A 20,814-nucleotide genomic window follows, 5' to 3' on the forward strand; every position below is an offset into this window, starting at 1 on the left:
AGGAGACCAACGTGACAGGCGGCACGCACGCACCGACTCATGACAACACAAACACACTCGTCCACGCACGGCTGCACGTGACTGCACGGGAGGTGTGAGAGCTTCCATTTTGATCGTGATCAGATGATGGTGCGTTTAAGGGAAGAGGAGGAATTGGGAGGTTAACGACTTGTCAGTTTCGACTAAACATTAGTTATTTAGAAAATCGATATATAGTTTGTGTTTTCCTGTCAAGTGACAAAGTGTTTGTATGTGGCTACCGTGTCCACGCTCCACTCGTGTCCAAATCCGTCACAAAATGTGGACCACGCACGGGTGCGCCGCACGCCCTCACGTTTGAGTCGTCGTGATTGTCCCTGCCTTGTTTCGCTCCACTTCAGCATGGTGGTACACGGGATCGGCTTCGCCCCGCCCACCCTTGACGTCATGCGCCTGGCGCCCACTTAGGCGCCTTCACCGTGGCGAGCGGGCGGGGCTTGTGCCGAGAAGACAACGCCGCTTGACACGTGAGCCTCATGTGACGGAGCTGGGTCAGGCTGAGCGGACAAGGGGATCGAGTTTATTTCTCGCGTGGATCCCTCGGCCGCAACTCGCTTCTGCTGCCCAGACGGCGTGGATGACCCCCAAGACACATCGCGACGCTTGGGCGGGGGGCGAAATTGTCACCTTTGAATGTTTGACTTGACGGGATTTTTTTAGGGGCAACTTGCTGCGTAACTTTATTTTTTATTTCAAATCGGTTGCACATTTTGTACACGCTTTATTCCCACCCCCACCGCCCCCCCCCCCTCCCCCCGAAGAAAAAAAAAGCGTCAAGAAAATGGAGCGAATCCCCAGCGCACAACGTCCTCCTCTGTCCAAGACTGATCTAGCAGATATGCACGGGTAAGTACAATGTGTTTAACTGCCATGCAACCTGAAGCACATGTCTATAAATATATATTCGTTTGTTTCTGCAGCATGGATTTCCCTATGTATGCGTATAAACCCAGGCGAGGGATGAAGAGAGGAGAGGAGAGCAAGGTAAGTTTTATTTGATTTTAATTTTTAATTTTTTTTAATAGTACACATATAAGTACGTAGAGTTACTTTGAAGGGCGTGGGAGAAACGGACCTGGCAGCCGTCGTGTACTGTAGTGCAATAAAGGCTTGACTTAATACTTGCTATGACATAACTGCCCGTAAACCTTCAGAGAGGAGGAACAAGCCGCTGACTTTTGTGACTTTTTCTCCTCCCAGGAGACCTACAAGCTGCCCCACAGACTCATCGAGAAAAAGAGACGTGATCGGATAAACGAGTGCATTGCTCAGTTGAAAGATTTGTTGCCGGAGCACCTAAAACTCACGGTAAGTTTTTTTTTTTTCTTTTTTTTTTTCCTTTTTTTTTTTCTCCTTATAAGCTTTAATGGGATTCATTCTGTTAACGCGCCATCTCGTGGGCCGGGATCGCCATTACATTGGCTGAACAGCGTGTGTCTGCATTCATTATGCGCACCAAAGAATGGTCTTTCTATTTTAACTCCAAATGATTTAATGTGGATCAGCGTCACCTCTCCGCCAGACGGTGGGGGCGTGTCATCTAATATGAAACATGTTTGCAAGAATGTGCTGACAATAGTGGCGTCTCGTGGTGTTTGCTGCAGACTTTGGGCCATTTGGAGAAGGCTGTGGTTTTGGAGCTCACACTCAAGCATGTGAAGACGCTCAGCACTCTCATGGAGCAGCAGCAGCAGAAAATCCTTGCCCTGCAGAGTGGCATGCATATTGGTAAGTAAGCTGCATTTGAATTCATGTTAACTAACCAGTAAATGTGCGGAAATGTTTGGTAATATTTGCATTCATGTGTAAAAATGTGAAAAGTTTTTTTTTTTTTTTCTTTTCCTAAAAATCATCAAAAGTCACATATCGCCCTTTATTGGGAAGCATATTGGTTACTTACGGGTTCTCCCAAACAATCAATGAAGAAAGGTAATTGGAAAAATAAACAGCACTCAAATAGATTGGTTTTATATTTTCCAAATGCAGTATTGCTGCTGCTACTACTACTACTACTACTACTACTACTAATAATAATAATAATAAAAATAACTTCAAGTAGTTACTAAAAGGGGGGGAAGCTTCTCATGTACTTCAATATTTTTTCTGGCATTAAACTTGAGCATTTCCAAGTATTTTAATGGTGCCCTTTAGAGGCTTAAACCCATCTTTGGACCCTGCAGTCCACCAGAATTGTACTGCAAAAACACTGTTTAAAACATTATGGCAATGTTTGTTAAACACCTTAGGGCAGTGGTTCTAACTTTTTACTGCGGTACTACCTAAAAAATGAAAAAACACTTAGCTCTTGCAGTACCACTATAATGAGCAACATTAAAATCGTAGCATAGTGGGCCTACGTTTTCAACCAATTCAAGGTTTCATTCCTAAAAATTATATTTAATATTATTGGAGGCCACTGTTACATAATGCAGTTTGAACATTAACACTGTGCTTAAATATAGGAACATTTTAAAAAAACAAACAGCTCCTAAATGTATTGAACTTGAAAGTTAAATACTACTGTACTTGGGCAGTGTTGTTATTATTATTTTTATCACGTACCACAAGAGGCTCCCAGTGTACCACTAGTGGTGCTCGTACCACACTTTGAGGATCACTGCCTTAGGGCATTAGGCAGCAACCTTATCTACATATCACAGGATGCGCACACCATTAGCGACTCACTACAGCAGAACAGCGCATCCCTTTAAAATATATACAAAACATCGAAATGTGTGGCTCTGAAGAGCCTATGCTGGAGAAATGCTGGTACCCGGGAGCCTCTGAATACTGAACTTAAATATTGGAAAATAAAATCTTTAAACCATTGTAACGTTATTGAATTCAGTGATTCTTTCGCGTACCACTAGAGAGAACGGACATGCCATTAGTGGCATACGTACCATACTTCACTCACTGGTCTAAATTTATGTCCATTTGAAGACTGTATAACAAACATGGCTTCTCGCTGTGTTTATAGAGCAACCTATTGTCAACCAAGAGAAGTCCGAGGAGATGTTCCGATCTGGTTTCCACATGTGCGCCAAAGAGATTCTTCAGTATCTGGCCAGTCGTGAGAGCGACGGTGACTTTGCGCCATCCCACGTCATCAACCACCTTCACAAGTTGGCCGCTGACGTGCTCCAAAGTCCAAAGCGACCCCTCTCTCCCATTAGCCCCCCGCCCGAGGAAATCCCCGCATACAGCCAGCACCAAACCCACAAGGAGACAACCACCAGCTTACCCCCTAAACCCAGCGAGGGCTACGGGAGGGTGCCGGTAATCCAGCGGGCGCACGCTTCGCCTAGTGGCGAGCAGAGCGGCAGTGACACTGATACAGATAGCGGCTACGGAGGAGAGCTGGAGAAAATCGAGTGCGGTGGCCCGCAGACGCATCCCGACTACTACAGCCAGGAGGGCAAGCTGATGAAGCGGAGCACGGCGGAGAGGCAGAGCTCCCACATCAAGCGGGAGGACGACGAGCCGAGGCACAAACGGGCCCGAGCCGAGTCGTCGGAGGACGAGATGCTCTCGGGTGGAGAATCCTCAGCCTCGTCCTCTTCCAGTGGTTACGGTAGCTACATGAGCGTCTCCCCCAACCATCCGCCTTCAGCCCCGCACCCCCTCTGCATGCCCTTCTACCTCATTCCCCCCTCTGCCGCCACCTACCTGCCTATGCTGGAGAAATGCTGGTACCCGGGTGCCATTCCCATGCTGTACCCCGGCATGGGCGGCTCCGCCACCGCCATGCCCAGCGAGAGACCACCACAGATGGTAATGTCTCCCAGGGGAGGCTCTCCAGCTCCAGCCATATCTCAGACGCCCATGGACTCCCCGGCTCTCCTACAGGCACTAAAGCAGGTACCCCCCCTCAACCTGGAAACCAAAGACTAAGAGAACATGGTCACTGAGTTGACTCATTAGGAGGGAGAACATGATTGAGCCGTCCTGTAGTCCAGCAAGTCATTTCTCCACTTTGGTTCTCATCCTGGAATTCATGTGGCAAACAAGAAGACGAGAGACTGGTGGAGAAATGGTCGTATCCATCCACGTGTGGATGACGAAAATGGTTGAATGTTAAGTGCAAATGGGCCTGCCCTTCTCGCACACACACACACACTTGGTTGAATGTAAAGAAAGACATGTTTCAGACGCTGCTGTTCCGAGTCAAAAACCCTGACAACACTGGCGCATTTCACTTGTAGCTTTTGTGCTAGAGACATGCCATTTAAATTTTTTTTTTTTTGTACGCGAAAACTGTCGCACCAAATGTTGAACGAGTTCACCCAAAGTTTGGTGCCTATTGTCTGTCACCACCGCAGCCACCATTATCGCTTAATAAGTCTCGACACCGTGATGACCGCACTGAATGCGAAGTCATTCATTCACAGTTGATATGGATTTTAATGTAATTATTGTGGATAGACTTCTTGTACATTTCTACTTTTGATACCTGTTCACGCACTCTTGTCCACAGAGCTAGAAGAAAGGAGTGTGAGTGTGGCATACTCAGAGTATGTACATACTGTAGCACAGTGCTGGACCTGGTCTCAACATCTGTTTCTGCTCAAGTCAAACCTGGTGTTTGTTCTTGCTGTTGCCTTTTTACTTGTGAACAACTGAGAACTCTCAGATGTTTATTCTCTAATTCATATGAATCCCAGAACGTTGGCGAGTGAGGGGAAGGGAAGTGAATGTAAACGTTTTACCAGAGAACTAGTTTTCTAATAGAGAGAGGTACTTGAGATTTTATATTTTGGGACCTACGTGAAAGATGATTGCTGTTTGTACATATTTTGTCTATAAATGTTGATATACATTATATAAGTGTATTAATAAAGTATTTTTTTTTCCTGTGGAAAATGTCTTTGACTCAACGTTGTAAGAGCGGCATAGGGATGCAATTCTGGTGTGGCTGGTGCAGCAGGTCCAGCACGTTCATGTTACAGAGGGACGCTTATGTAACCGTGCATTCACAGGCCGGATCTCCTGATAAACCATCTGCGGCCGCAAATAGACGTGCGCTCGTAAATTGCAGCGAAGGCCTCGTGTCTTCTTGTGACTGAAGCGCCCTGTAATGGCTAACACTATTGGCAATAGGCACAAGAACAAGAAGGATTGAAACAAAAAAATTCAAACCCGTTGATTTGAGACCATCACATCTTTAGCTCTTGCCCATGTGCATTCCTCCCCCCACTCTTCAACACTCTGGAAATGGAAACGACCACATAGGCTATTCAATCAAATGTTTGGAGCTGTGAGGTCAATGACCTGCGGTATGCAAAGCAGCATGAGCATTTATTCAAGATCCTATTAGTGCACTGTATTGTCCATGTACTAGTAAACTCTTTGTGCTCAGTAGGTAGACAAATCAGTGTACTCGTAAAATGATTCAACTACTGTACATGGTACAAGTGAGATGCATTTACAATGTCACTAGTAGTAACAGTTCACAATTAGTGCAGTTTTGCCTCACTAGTAACAGTCATTCTACTAGTGCGTAGAAATGTCATACAGTAGTGGAAGGTAGTAGTGGAAAAACATGACTTGTAAGTGTTGTTCTACTAGTGCACCCTAGTCTTTGTACTAGTATGCTCTTTTCCTCACTTGGAAGACAATTCATCACACTAGTAGAACTACTATAATTGCTACCAGTGGGGCAAAACTGCACTAGTTAGCATATGTGCACTACTAGTACTACAAGTGAAGCACCAGATGTTTCGTACATCACGAGTAAGACAGTCATTCTACTTGTATTACCTAGTCATTTTACTACTGTACTGAATCATCTTACTAGTGAGGACAAAGGGCGTACTCCATCTCCAGCCATATTCTGAACCGCTTATCCTCACTTGGGTCGAGGGGGCGCTGGAGGCGGGGTATACCCTGAATTGGTTGCCAGCCATTCACATTGACCTTTTCCACAAATAACTTATTGTCTTATATTAATGTAAAGGATGGAGCAACTAGACTATTGTATTTACTGTTCCACTTCACCATATACAGTAGGAAGCAGTCAGGTGGCTCCAAGTCGCAGCTGAATGAAATAAGTGCCATCAAACAAAAATGTGCAATCAAACAAAAAAAGGTAACTTCAAGAAGGCGGGTTTTCTCAAACCAATGGTTGTGTACCTGTAACCCAATGATCAATCTCAGAACCATTATCTTATACCAATAGCTGGGCATCTTTTACCCAACAGATGGCTTCATATTTTGTCCTAATTTTGATCCAATGTTGGTTGAAATTGACCAAACCGACTATGCTGAACCAAGAGTTGAGTTACAGGTTTGACCCAGTATTTTTTTAGTGTGTAGTGAGGACAAAGTATATCGTACAATGGGGTAAAAAACTATTTAGTCAGCCACCAATTGAGCAAGTTCTCCCACTTAAAAAGATGAGAGGCCTGCAATTTTCATCATAGTTATACCTCACCTATGAGACAAAATGAGAAAACAAATCCAGAAAATCAGTCTGATTTTTCAAGAATGTATTAGCAAATTATGGTGGAAAATAAGTATTTAGTCACCTACAAGCAAGATTTCTGGCTCTCACAGACCTGCAACTTCTTCTTTAAGAGGCTCCTCTGTCCTCCACTCGTTACCTGTATTAATGGCACCTGTTTGAACTCGTTATCAGTATAAAAGACGTGTCCACAACCTCAAACAGTCCCACTCCAAACTCCACTATAGCCAAGACAAAAGAGCTGTCAAAGGACACCAGAAACAAAATTGTAGACCTGCACCAGGCTGGGAAGACGGACTCTGCAATAGGTAAGCAGCTTGGTGTGAAGAAATCAACAGTGGGGGCAATCATTAGAAAATGGAAGACATACAAGACCACTGATAATCTCCCTCGATCTGGGGTTCCACGCAAGATCTTACCCCGTGGGACCAAAGTAACAAAGGCTACCATCAGTAACACACTACACCACCAGGGACTCAAAATCCTGCAGTGCCAGATGTGTCCCCCTGCTTAAGCCAGTACATGTCCAGGCCCGTCTGAAGTTTGCTAGAGAGCATTTGGATGATGCAGAAGAGGATTGGGAGAATGTCATATGGTCAGATGAAACCAAAATGGAACTTTTTGGTAAAAACTCAACTTTTTGTGTCTGGAGGAGAAAGAATGCTGAGTTGCATCCAAAGAACACCATACCTACTGTGAAGCATGGAGGTGGAAACATTATGTTTTGGGGCTGTTTTTCTGCAAAGGGACCAGGACGACTGATCCGTGCAAAGGAAAGAATGAATGGGGCCGTGTATCGTGAGATTTTGAGTGGAAACCTCATTCCATCAGCAAGGGCATTGAAGATAAAACATGGCTGAGTCTTTCAGCATGACAATGATCACAAACACACCGCCCGGGTAACAAAGGAGTGGCTCCATAAGAAGCATTTCAAAGTCCTGGAGTGGCCTAGCCAGTCTCCAGATCTCAACCCCTTAGAAAATCTTTGGACGGAGTTGAAAGTCTGTGTTGCCCAGCGACAGCCCCAAAACATCACTGCTCTAGAGGAGCTCTGCGTGGAGGAATGGGCCAAAATACCAGCAACAGTGTGTGAAAACCTTGTGAAGACTTACAGAAAACGTCTGACCTCTGTCATTGCCAACAAAGGGTACATTACAAAGTATTAAGATGAAATTTTGTTATTGACCAAATACTTATTTTCCACCATAATTTGCTAATAAATTCTTTAAAAATCAGACAATGTGATTTTCTGGATTTGTTTTTCTCATTTTGTGTCTCATAGATGAGGTATACCTATGATGAAAATTATAGGCCTCTCTCATGTTTTTAAGTGGGAAAACTTGCACAATTGGTGGCTGACTAAATGCTTTTTTGCCCCACTGTACATGGACAATTCAGCGTACTAGTAAGATATAGAAATGCTCAAATTGCTTTCCATACTGGAGGTCACTGATAACACAGCTCAAAACATTTGATATTTAAGTGTGTGGTCTTTGCCTGATTGTTTAGAAGTAGTACTAGTAGAGCTACTGCATGTTACTAGTGAGGCAAACTGAACTAGTTGACATCTGCGGCTACTACTAGTGAAGCGCTTGATGTTACTTGATGTTAAGTACAATTTTATGTATTTTATTCCAAGAGTAGTACTAACTGCAGTTGGCAACTAGTGCACTTTTGCCACACTATAGTAACATGTAGTTATACTAGTGCGCTAAATTGCCTTATTGAAGACAATTAGCGTACTTGTATATGGAGCATTCAGCGCACTAGTAGGATGTCGAATAAATGATCAAACGGCTTGCCATGCTGCACTCAACGTCACCATTTCCCTCCCAACACAGGGGATTTCCCATCGTCCACTCATAACAGAGGTCGCCTTCTTTCCTGCTGATTTTAATTTTGCGTAGTGTGATATTTGACAACAAAGGCTTATTAGTTCCCCCTGGTGTCAGTATTGAGTAATTTATTGAATTTTAGGTTTATATATATATATATATATATATATATATATAATTTTAATAGATTTTTTAAGACATGTTCATATTAGTCATTCATAAGACGTTTATTTTAGATTTTATTTTTAGCTGAGTGTTCCATACTTTGACAATTTTGCAACAATTTGATCTCTCTTAGCGATTACTCTGCAGTGTTGTGCAATAACGTTTTTATGAACAATTTTCTTTCCTATATTTTTCTAAGGATGTACCGCTCCCTGGTGGTGAGATAAAACACCTACATTTTGTTTGCCAATTTCAAAGAGTGCAATAACTTTTCCTCAGCCCAAAGCCTCAAACTACGGAAGCGTATTGCTGCCACACAAAAAAAAAAAAGGTTCACTATCACGTTATAACGTGATGTTTCATGTTAGAACATGAAACGTATCACGTTGTTTTTTTTCGGTTTTTTTTGCGTGGCAGCAATACGCTCAAACATCTCACACACAATGTTATTATTATATAATATCATATAAATTGAAGCAATGATTTAAGACCCCCAATACAACACACAACTGTCTTTCAACAACAACAACAAAACACACTGAGATGTTTCCCTAATATGTTTCACCTTAGTAAGATATGTAGTGCAGTACTGAGTTGCATTCACATGTTATTCTGTGATATTCTATGAAAAGTAATAACTCTCTGAAAGGCTCAATCAAAACTAAGCATTCTTATCAGTGTAAAAGCACTTTTTTTTAATGGACCTTATTAGATTTTATTTGCATTCCTAATCAGAGTGTCCATATGTATTTAATGGTCTTGTATGAATGAAGGGGGAATGGTATCATTTTGATCAAATTTCAAGGGAAAGAAAATTGCTGTACATTGTCATTTATATCTGGACATAGTTTGCATGTAACGCTGTTTGTGGAATCTATAACTAGACTCAATTTGAAAGGTGTCCGTAGAAGGTCTCCGATAGCCTGGCTGCATGCTTGTGAGCCGCAGCAAGGGGGGCTGCTCCCGACTGAAAGAAGTGACTCGTGTCGAGGGCCTGTTACAAGGTTCGGAAAAAGTCCTGGGAAGGAAGGATCTCCACAGGTACACTCCATGGCTTGGTTTAATTGGAGATTTACATACACGTGAAGCATTGTGAGGCTTGGGGGTGTGGGAAAAGGAGATGCTCCGTTGGGGAAGTGGGGCTCCACTGCCCCCGCGTCTCCCACCCGAACATTGGGGTCTCCTCCTGGGTTGAGTGTGGTCCTCCACCACATGTTGTTCTGACACCAAACTGGCATCGTGAACCACTGCTCTTTCCTGTCGTTCCCTCCGTGGAGAAGGTGTCTTCTGCCTCTTCTCTGGAGAAGACCTACGCTCTTGTGTCTTCTCGCATGACTCCGCTTGATGTTTACTCATTACGTCACTATCCTCAGAAGAAAAGTGTATTTGTGCGGACTGGGTCAAGTGAGGTTTAGTGGAGCCAACCCTTTTTCTGCGCTTTGTAGATTTAGGTTTCTTGATGTGGTTTCCTTCCACTATCAGATTCAAACCAATAAACTGTGGGGTTTCAACTGCAGGCTGAGAGGGTGAGAAAGCAAAACACGAAGGAATGCACACAAGGTATGCTCATTGACCCAAACATAAGTTACACTTGGCCGTTCTGCTGATGATGTATCCAATACGTACACAACTCACAAAAACTCAGGGATGTTAATTTGACCTTCTCTAATAGGTTTAATGCACAGGTCCAACTATTCAGCTTTTTAGTACTTTTTGCAAAACTTGCTGTTCTATCAAGCTGCCGAACGGCAAAAATGCACATTTTTGATCCATGAAATTTCCAAGGACATCAAATTCTATGCCTTTCTGTGATTTTTTTCTGGTCTCACTGTATCTCTGTTGCAACTTGCTGAAGACACTCTATGTACTTCATAATGCCAAGGTACTATTGGGCTGATGACGCCAACGTGAACAGCATGATGAAGAGGACTGTTTAAATACCAATTCTAATTGAACCTGTTGTAAATTCAGCTCCTTTTTTGAGACTGGCAAGTTGTGCACAAAGTACTAACACTTCAAAAAAGTTGGAGATGTGCATTAGAGAAGGTCAAATTAAGTTGACTTGTAAAGGTTGTCGTGCATTTTACGGTCATCCTCAAATTTAACAGAAAAGTCGAATATCCTTAACTTTTTTTTGAGTCGAAAAAGTACTGAATCCCTGAACAGTTAGACACATCCTTTCTCAGGGCATTGACTTGAATGCAACTGGACTGTTTTGGTTTTCTTCAAGAGAATTTTCAGACTTCAACAGTTTGTGCACATAGGTTAGATAGGACAGCTCCAGCCTGAGTGTTGGTGTGGAAATGAGAAAACGTAATCACAACCAAACAATTGATGTTGGTGGGCGGACGCCTGTGTTGAATGTATCTTCAAGACTGTTATTTTGCTTCCCAAAAAGAGTGACAGAGCATCCCAAAAGATCAACGCTATTTATGGTTTTGGTGCATGCCTTAACTCAGGGGTTTCAGAGCTGGGTTTCGACACCAACACTCAGGCGAGAGCTGCCCTATGCGCATGAACTGATGAAACCTGCTCGGATGAGACGCGAAATGTCTTCTAAGACAACCAAAACAGCCTAGTTGTGATCGATTCAATGTCCTGAGAATGAAATTGTAAAGGTTGTAGAGATAGGTTCATGCTGAAATTTCACCCAAAAGCTGAATATCCCTAACTTTTTGTGAGTAGTGTAAGATAAAAATTCATATAGAACTAGGCATCTTTGAAAAGGCAGCTACTCTTGTCTTTTTTTCGATACACATCTTGTATGAATCTCAGACTGAGCAGGTGTACCAAATGTTATATATTGTGTTGACTGTTTTATTATTGCATCGTATTTCCTTTACGGCTTGTAAGCGTGATGTTTTATTCACCTGTTTGTAGATCAAGCGGAAGCCTCCTGTACAGGCGTAGGGGTTGTTTCGTTTGTCCAGCACCACCCTCAGTGTGTCCAGTTGCACAGCGGGGCAGAGGCGTGCCGTCACCACGCTGGTGCAGGCCATGGTGGGACTGGCGTTGACTTCAAGAAGCCAAGGCCTCAAATCATTTCCCAACATGAAATCGGCACCGTATAACTCAAAGGTTGCCTTGCGGTGCTCCACATGGTCCTGGGCTGTCTGCAAGACATGGACCACAGCTTGCTGCATGCCCGGGACCACCACGGTCTCCCACTGCGCCTCACGGCCCTGCTGCTGCAGAAAAGTCTTGAAGTCGGAGCTGGACCACATGTTGTCCCTGGGCACGCCTGGGTGGCGCTCATGTGATGGCTGGAAGTGCTTCTGGATGGCGTTGTTGCACAGGTGGACTGAGCTGAGCGACACAATGACTGTGAGTGTTCATTTAAAACAACACTTTACTCCTTATTACTTGGTCATTCCAGAATTGGAGGTCAGTTTCTTTCCCTCCTCACCATGAAATTTCAAACAATCCGTGCTCAAAATGCAGAAACATGCCCTTGTTGTGTAAAATATAGCTGTCATGAAACAAAATCTAGCTGTAGTAAAAGTGATTCCTAACAATTATTTTTCAGGAAATTACAACAACTGCCTATTTATGGTGTTTTAGTATTAAAACATTGTTTAAAGAGAGCAAGGTATTTACAACACTTTAGATACATAAGTAGTTTTTAAAAATGTCGCACCCACATGTGGACTGATCAATAGTCAATTTTTGAATGATTATGAAATTGACCAAATTTGGACAGAGGAGCTTTCCGCCAGACAGCGATGAAATGTAAGGTAATTTTTTTGTGCATTGCCTAACCTATGAAGTTTTTTTGTGGAGTAGGGCTGAGTGGAGAACCTCAGGTAGCACTCTCTGTAGAACCAGACGGTCAGAGGGTTCCAGTCAGTGACCAGAAACCACTGACGCAGGTCGAACTTGGTTCCATTGATCAACATAGGTTGCTCCAGGTACTTCTGAACCACCCACTTACTATCCTTCGCCATGTTTCTGTCTGAGTCCACCAATGCTAAAATCTGATCCAAGCGATTCATGCAAACAATACCTGCATTGAGCCATGTAAAAGAAAAGATTAAATAGATTCAGATTCAATGAGATCACTAGATTATTAGGACCATGGGGATACTGTGTATTGTAAAAACATAGTGTGCGTGAATACTGTATATTTGTCATTAAAAAAAAAAACATGTATAACTTAATATGGAGAGGGGACAAAAGCCTCACCTCTTCCTCTTGACATTGCGCCTGGTTTGATAATCCAGATGTTATTGACTCCATCAATGTCCATCTGAGGACAGACTTCTTTCAGTTGGGCCAACATGGCCTGGCAGCGGCCCACAAAATCAGCACTACTTCTGATTGATGCACCTTTGCTACACACAAAATTAAATTAAATCGGTATCAAAAATCTAGTATACTAATGCTCTGTACAGCTACACAATCTGTTGAGATCGAACACAACAGCTGTATCATAATTCTGCCTTTACAATAATATGTTTTGTATTTAACAACACGTTTATTATTTTGGTTGTAGTTTACAATGTCAAACTGCACTTCATCATACTGAGATGTCTGCAATATTTTTGCTGAGGCAGGCAGTGCTCAACGCGATGCGGGGGCAGATGGCGCTTGTTGGGAAGAATGCTTTTTACATTTTCATATACTAAAATAGTAGTTAATTTACAAAGTCTAAATCCATCAATAAGCATCACAGGTATCTGGAGCCTATTACATTTGACTTAGGGCATAAACAACCATTGACACTCACATTCACATCTATGCACAATTTAGTGTCTTTGATTAACCATGCATGGCTTTGGAATGGGGGAGGAAGCCTGAGTGCAGGGAGAAAATCTCAGCAAGCATGCGGGAGAACATCAAAATTCGAGATAGATGATGTTCCAATGAAGATTCAAACACAGATCTCCTAGCTGTGACGACGCGGCCCTCAGCCACTCGCTGCCAAATAAACAGCATTGTGTCATATGTGCCATTTTTCATTGGCCTTGGGCTAAAAAAATATTGTCCCCCCTGAATTCTGTCTCGCAACAATTGGCTGTATGACATGACATGACTGCATAGCTGTAATTATTTTTTTGGTTTTTGATACTGCTGTAGCAGAGTGTGAAGCGGTTGGGATGAGAATGAGCCCCTCAGAATCTGAGGTTATGGTCTTCAGTCAGAAGAAGGTGGAGTGCCCGCTCCAGGTTGGGGAGGAAATCCTGCCCCAAGTGGAGGAATTCAAGTAGTCGTGTTCACAAGTAAGGGAAGAATGGAACAGGAGATCGACAGGCGGATCGGTGCAGCGTCTGCAGTGGGACGGACTCTGCATCGGTCTGTCGTGGCGAAGAGGGAGCTGAGGCATGCCACAATGCAAAGCTCTCTATCAACATGTCGATCTACGTTCTCACCCTCAGCTATAGTCAGATTTGTTGGTTTTGACTGAAAGAACAAGATCATAGAAACAAGCAGCTGAAATGAGTTGCTATGTGGGCTGTGCGGTCTCTCCCTAATAGGGTGAGACGCACCGTCATCCGGGAGGGGCTCAGACTATGGCCGCTGCTCCTCCGCATCGAGAGGGAGGAGCCAGATGAGATGGCTCGGGCATCTGGTTAGGAGGGCCCCTGAACGCCTCCATGGTGAGTTGTTCAGGGCATGCCCCACCGGGAGGAGGACCCAGGAAAGACCAAGGACACACTGGAGAGACTATGCCTCTCGGCTGGCCTCGGAACGTCACGGGATCCCTCGGAAGAGCTGGACGAAGTGGCTGCGGAGAAGGAAGTCTGGGCTTCCCTTCTTAAGCTGTTGCCCCCACGACCAGATCCCGGATAAGCGCAACAAAATTTGGTCAAATGACATAAAAACACTTTAAATGAGCTGCACTGTTACATCTCAATCCTGCAAAATACAGAATTAAGACACACTTATGACACATTTTTAGAAATAGGCAGCTTACAAAAGATGTACTTGGTTGTTCACGTTCACACTTCATAGGTGGGAAGGCACATCAAAGACCAAATTATTTGTACTGATGTGATTTGTATGTGGGGAAAAAAGTGAAAACAAACAAAAAAGGACACTATGAAAAGATTCTGCTGTTTTCCTTTTACGTAGCCTACCTAAATGGTTGGTGCTCCCATCTACTTATAGAAAAACATCATCAGTGTATACAGTGTCAAACTCGCACAGCTCTTGCATCGGCTATTAGATTGAGCGGGTGTACCTAATGTTCAGACAATGTGTGAAGGCATTATCCGGTCATATCATTAAAATCAGAAACACAATAAGAACCTGTTCCTGTATATTCAAGCATGTTGCAAATTCCCAGGCCTTAACTAAAAGTGGTGGTTAAATGTGGTGAGCCCACGAAGCCGTCTTCAAATGTACTCACTGCACAACTGAGTAGTACTTTTGCAGAAAGTGATTCCACTGATTTTCCTCCACGAAAGGGAGCGTTTTCGCAGTCACATCAATGTCGCTGTGTGCTAAGACACTCAGATACTCCTGACACTTTTGCAAGGCTGTATTGATCACTCCTGCACTGACTGTGTGGAGAAACAACATGAGCAATAGTGGAAGCGGACACATTCTTCATATTAAATTTAGCATTCAGCCGCACACTTTACCGAGAGCGACAACGCTTTCGGCTTTCCCCTGCTCATTCTTTGTCGGTTCTTTTGGCATCATGTTCGTCTCGACCACGTGCTTTAGCAGACTGCTGCACGCTGTCCTTCTGAAGTCCTCTTTTTTTTCCCCCCACACAGAACAAGAGCACAAGATAATGTTGATACTGTATAAAAGCGAAGCCTGGTTGTGCCAGACATTGTGGTAGCAGCGCAGAGCAGACCTATGAATGCATGTCTCTCATCCTCAGCCCCAAGCCTGTAACATCTCGGAAAGAAGGTGTCAGGATCTGCAGTGTCGTACCACCTAAGGTTACGCAGGTTCACACAGAGACCCACCTTAAACAGCAACACAAAATACTGTCACTGCCACTCCTCTACCAAAACGTATGCATCTCACATGTCTTCAAGTGTATTATTTATATAATTAAAGGGGAGACCTTGGTGGTAAAGTTTCCAGTTTTGGCATAGTGATTGGTCACTTGGTCCTGTCGCAAGGAGCGACAGTAGATGGAATCGTAACGTGAGCTCCAATAGAAACAAGTCCTTTCATTTCGAACCAGACGAGACTGCAAACAGAAAAAGAAAAGTGAAATACATTTCCCACGGATAAATAATGATAATTAAAATAATATAATATGGATAACAATATAGACTGCCCAGCCCTTGCAAGTTACCTATATTTAGGGAAATAGAGACCCTTCAAAAAAGAAGTCCATTCAGTCAGACTGTTTTTTTTTTTGTGTGCGTGTGCTTAAAAACGCAAAAAAATAGTGTGATCATTTGTAATGTTCAAGTTTGATATAAAATATAAAATATGTTTCTAATTAGAAAATAGTGTGATATTCTTTAACAGTCAATATTCACTTTTTAGGGGTAACCCTCTGATGTGGGCTGTGTTGAATTCTTTTATTAGAATATGCTGCAGGCCAATAAAAAAGGCTCCTGGTCTGGACTTTGGAGTAGACACACCTTAATTTAGTTCAAAGAAATATTAAGATATTATGTTGACAGCTACCACTAGTACACTGATATTAGTAGACCTTGTACATAAAATTACAATTCTGTTTACTTGACAAAATGAACTGTAAAGACAGTTAAGGGGAGGCACGTTGGGTGGTCCATGTGAACGTGCTCTTACCATGAAGTCATACATGTTGTCAAGGTCGTCTTCCTTGCCATTATCCCCTCTCTCTGAAAATTGATCAGGAAAGAAGAGAATTCTGTGTATAATTTAGAAAAGGTTATCAAACCCTACACAGAAGAAGCAGTATAAAAAAGAAATGGATGGAGTGGGTTTACATTTTATGTAGGTGGAACAGCTGAATCAGTGAGCCAGCAACCATAAAACACTGTTTTTTTTTGTTTTTTTTTTAATTGAAATAAGTGATTAAACTGACCTTTTATCTCAGCACAATTATCTGTTCCAGTGCTGCCATCATCTTCATCGTTGTCCTTATCACTCTGGCGGTGAGACGATCCATGGCTTGCGTTAGGCAAATAACGTTCCACCCACCCTCTGGCCCGTAGGCCGGCACGAATCACAGGATAGCGCCCCTGCACTGAGAACACTTTTTGCTCCTGAAACCAACAGGAGTAAAATACACACCCATGGATATGGGTGGTTAGTATACAGTACATTATAGTATGCACGCAGGCCATACTGTGCATTCATTAATTTTGCCTAATGACCTTGATGGCTTTCTCTACCAGGGCTTTAGCTCCTTTCAACTTGTCCAGCTTGGTAGATGGAAGGCTACGACGTGCCGCAACCTCTTCTGCTTCCACGTCTGGAACAAAAGGTCAAGTTCGTGTTTGATTTATGAAAGGTTTGCACCTGCAAAAATAGGCGTAAACTTGATTTCTCATGCAAACACATGTAGAAGCTGATCTATTAACCAGACAAAACCAGGATTGTTTATTTTGTGTGTTCTGAGAGGAGTTTGATTGATCAAACCAGAGGCAAATTGAGATGGCTGATTTAGCATTTTTAGCACCTCTTCAAGGTGAGAAGAGGAGCTGAGAATGTTTCTGCATGTAAACATTTTTAAAATGTCACTAATAAAAATGATCCTGACATATCATTTGTTGAGCAATGCACTTTTGGCTCTTATGATAATGATTATGCTCAACCCGACTGACTTGGAGCCAGTTAGTCACAATCAACTTGTCCTACCACCTGTGACAAAACTCCTTTTAACTCTGCATTTTGATGCATCCGGGTCATTTCAGCGCACTGTGACAAATGGTGCTGGCCTCTCCCAGAGCAGTTTTGCAAGTGTGTTGTGCCCACCATTACGCAGGATGGGCACATACACCCACACTCGGGATGAGTTAAATCTAACGAACATGACTTTTATGCAGTCAGTGGCTTCTCAAAAATTATCGGAGCGGTCGATTTATTGTCTGTAATTCAGTAAAATCCAGTGTTGGGAAGATTATTTTGCAAATGTTGGTTTTAATTACAAGTTGTCCTGTTGAAAATGCAATAGTAGTGAGTTATTTCAAATACTTTCACAAAGTAATACAACTAATTACATTTAATTAGATTTTGATTACTTCTCCTAATTTTGGAAAAAAAGGCGTTAATAGGACCATTGATGTTTATGTTTCCTCAAAAGAAAAACAAACAAACAAAAAATGCATTAAAACGATAGATTTTGGAATTATCACATATTTGTAATTTAGGTCACATTTAGGTCATATTTGGAAAAAATATGTCATGTTTGAGACCACGGCAGAATGGCAAATGACTAGAGAGAGCCAATCAAAAGTGTCGCCTTTAGGAGGACGATCTGATATGGGGGGGGGGAAAAAATAATCCGAGCGTTTGCGGCTGTTTTTCAAATGTAACTAAAATTGGAATCATGGAAATTTCCAAAAGCAGCTGTAATTTAATTACACATTTTCTCCCAGAAATGTAAAGGATTATAATTACATAAATGTTGTAATTAAATTACATCATCTCAATGCATGTAATTAGTTACTCCCCGACAATGGTAATATGTTATCTTTGTAGTTTATCTTCCACAAACAGCACTTATGGTACTCTACAAAATGTTCCATGGTGGAAACCATCAGAGCTGCCTAAAGCGCAAAACTCTTTTAAATATGGCGGCCACCACTTTTACACCCGTTGTCAACAGCACGGCAGTCTTTTAGAGTTTATGAATACAATTTAGCACCAGCTTTTTGGGATCTCAGGAAATAAGGGCCATAGTGTTCCCTGGCTATTCACAGAGAATAGGAACCGAGCCTGACCACGATGAGTGAAAAGAAAGCAAAAAAGATGACAAAAGATGGTGGCAAAGCACTACATGAAGCTCCTCATCTTACTTCAACGTAGTTGCTTGGGGTCAAGATGCCACATGATGGCGGCAAAGGACTACTTGAAGCTCCCCAACTCTGTTCGACAAAGTTCCTTGGCACCAAAATGCCACAAAATGCCACCAAAGCAATACTTTTGTATTAGAATGGGCTTCAGCCCGAGCGCAAACACAGCATTTAGGTGACTTTTTCAGCAAATGACTGAGGATAGGTTCCAAAATAATCTGTCAATAGGTGGATCCATGAGTAGTGAATCATAAATATGTATTGTGTAAATGTGTAATTACTAGTCATGAATGAATGCATGTGCGGTCACTCTTACCTGACATTTTTATATAGGATTTCTCTGCTCAAAACTGCAGTGTTGAGTTTTTGGGTCCAAAAATCTGCTTTAAAAATGAGGACAAATTAAATGGAAGGTTAATGTTGTAATAGTTTTTGCCTTTGTGACAAGAATACATATAAAAAAAAACAATAGTTTAATAAGGGGTCACAAACAGCATGGTGGTGGAAGCACAGAGTCTGACATTGAAATACTTATCCAGTGGGCCTCCTGCAATGGGGTGCCATTTGTAAAGCGGCTTGCTATGAAAATAACAGCAACATTTTGTCACATTTAGTTTCAAACAGTGTTTAAAAAAACTGGTGTGAATTTTGGAGAGTCACTTTTCTGCACATGTAGAACTATATTTGTCAACGCTATTGTTAAATCAAAATATTAAATGTTGCACCTAAATCATAAATTTAAATGTTAAATGTAAATTTAAATACAAATTACATCTGAATGTTAAATATATATCTAAATCTAAATATTAAATATATATATAAATATAAATTCTAAATATATATGTAAATGATAAATGCTAAATCTAAATGTCATATAAAAAGCACCCATATATATATGTATGTATGTATACCTGCGGAAATGGACTTTGTTATTTCATGTAGTTATTATAACTATAACCTGTGTCCAAGAGTCCATTTCCCCAGATAAGATGCTTTTTATGTTGTTTTTGGGGGGCTATAGACACAGTCTGTCCTTGAGCTTTTATTTTGGTACTTCCGCCTGTGGGCGGTTTGGATTTGCATTTTAGCTCAATATTTAGTTCCACCCGAAACATTTAGCTTGTACATTTATATTTCGATATATATTTCAAATTTATAGCTATATTTAACATTTATATTTAACATTTAACATTTAGCTATACATTAAACATTTACATTCAACATTTAGATATAGATTTAACATTAAACATTTAGATGTATATTTAACATTTAGATTTAACATTTACAAATGTACTTCACATTTAGATATACATTTCACATTTAGATTTAACATTTAACATTTAGATTTAGCATTTAACATTTAGCTAACAATTTAACATTTACATTCAACATTTAACATTTAGATTTAGCATTTACAAATATATTTATTTAGAATTAACATTTAACATTTAGATATATTTAATATTTACATTTAACATTTACATTTAGATATATTTAATATTTACATTTAACATTTACATTTAAGATTTATATTTAGATATATATTTAACAGTTAGATTTAATATTTAAATTTACATTTAACATTTAGATTTATGATTTAGGTACAACAGCTAATATTTGAATGTAGCTGTAGAGTTGACAAATATAGTTCTAAATGTGCAGAAAAGTGACTCTCGAAAATTCACACCAGTTTTTTTTAAACACTGTTTGAAACTAAATGTGACAATTTTATTTTCAGAGCGAGCCGCTTTACAAACGTCACCCCATATGCTGCTGCCCTCATTGCGCCCACAGACTGTAACCATACCAACCGCGTGCATGCTCCCACTGTTTCCATTTACCATGGCAACCACAACACGCGTGCATGCACGCATGCCTCACACATGCACTATTAAAAACAACAACTATTAGCAACACGTCACATGCCGTCACGAGTTAATGGCGTTTCAAGGAGGGAAAAAAAAACAAAAAACTAAACTGTTGCGCAATCACCTGTAGTGGACCATGGGTCTTCGGATTGAAGATGTCCCCTGGCGGTGAGGCCTGGGCGAAACATCTTCGCAATTGACAGCTGCTCAGTCGGTCATCCTCTGATTCAGTGTCAAGTCATCATCATCTGTGACAACAAATCCCGTCTGATCGTCTAACAACGCACAGGGCGTATTCAAACTCAATATCTCTCGTCACCGTCAAACACCGTCACATGAGCTCAATGTGATGTGCTGCTTTGTGTAATTCCAAGTCTTTCCGCATGGTGGCACTAACGCCCTCAGTGTCTGCATTAGTTTGATTATTGTTGTTAAAATAGTATTGTGAAACAATTGGTATACAAGGCTAAAAATATGGGATTCACGTTCATTTCATGTTCATTCATTCGGTTAAATTACTCAAGTGTATA

At 41.6% G+C, this 20,814-nt stretch overlaps 2 protein-coding genes across 2 annotated transcripts; one reads left to right on the forward strand and one right to left on the reverse strand.

Moving 5' to 3' along the window:
- The first annotated feature begins 541 nt into the window (after positions 1–541).
- On the forward strand, positions 542–4,272 carry LOC133484209 (class E basic helix-loop-helix protein 40-like). Its single transcript, XM_061786452.1, has 5 exons — positions 542–885; positions 960–1,023; positions 1,240–1,347; positions 1,644–1,767; positions 3,020–4,272. Exons 1-5 carry the CDS (start codon positions 821–823, stop codon positions 3,931–3,933), a joined length of 1,275 nt encoding a protein of 424 aa, XP_061642436.1. The 5' UTR covers positions 542–820; the 3' UTR covers positions 3,934–4,272.
- A 4,572-nt stretch (positions 4,273–8,844) lies between these two features.
- Positions 8,845–18,791, reverse strand: LOC133484149 (tubulin monoglycylase TTLL3-like). Its single transcript, XM_061786313.1, has 12 exons — positions 18,733–18,791; positions 16,776–16,873; positions 16,484–16,664; positions 16,225–16,277; positions 15,524–15,652; positions 15,308–15,422; positions 15,087–15,203; positions 14,852–15,005; positions 12,685–12,833; positions 12,262–12,505; positions 11,373–11,808; positions 8,845–10,020 (listed from the first exon to the last, which is right to left on the reverse strand). Exons 1-12 carry the CDS (start codon positions 18,737–18,739, stop codon positions 9,331–9,333), a joined length of 2,373 nt encoding a protein of 790 aa, XP_061642297.1. The 5' UTR covers positions 18,740–18,791; the 3' UTR covers positions 8,845–9,330.
- Between the last annotated feature and the right edge of the window lie 2,023 nt (positions 18,792–20,814).

This window comes from Phyllopteryx taeniolatus, chromosome 9, assembly GCF_024500385.1.
Source record: "Phyllopteryx taeniolatus isolate TA_2022b chromosome 9, UOR_Ptae_1.2, whole genome shotgun sequence".
NCBI classification, from domain to species: domain Eukaryota; kingdom Metazoa; phylum Chordata; class Actinopteri; order Syngnathiformes; family Syngnathidae; genus Phyllopteryx; species Phyllopteryx taeniolatus.

Coding starts and splice junctions, on each gene's coding strand:
- LOC133484209 (XM_061786452.1), top strand. CDS start 821: ATGGAGCGAATCCCCAGCGCACAACGTCCTCCTCTGTCCAAGACTGAT. Junction 1,024..1,239: donor AGAGAGGAGAGGAGAGCAAG/GTAAGTTTTATT, acceptor TTCTCCTCCCAG/GAGACCTACAAGCTGCCCCA. Junction 1,348..1,643: donor CGGAGCACCTAAAACTCACG/GTAAGTTTTTTT, acceptor TGTTTGCTGCAG/ACTTTGGGCCATTTGGAGAA.
- LOC133484149 (XM_061786313.1), bottom strand. Junction 16,278..16,483: donor TAATTGTGCTGAGATAAAAG/GTCAGTTTAATC, acceptor ATCAATTTTCAG/AGAGAGGGGATAATGGCAAG. Junction 11,809..12,261: donor TCCACAAAAAAACTTCATAG/GTTAGGCAATGC, acceptor TGTGTCGCTCAG/CTCAGTCCACCTGTGCAACA.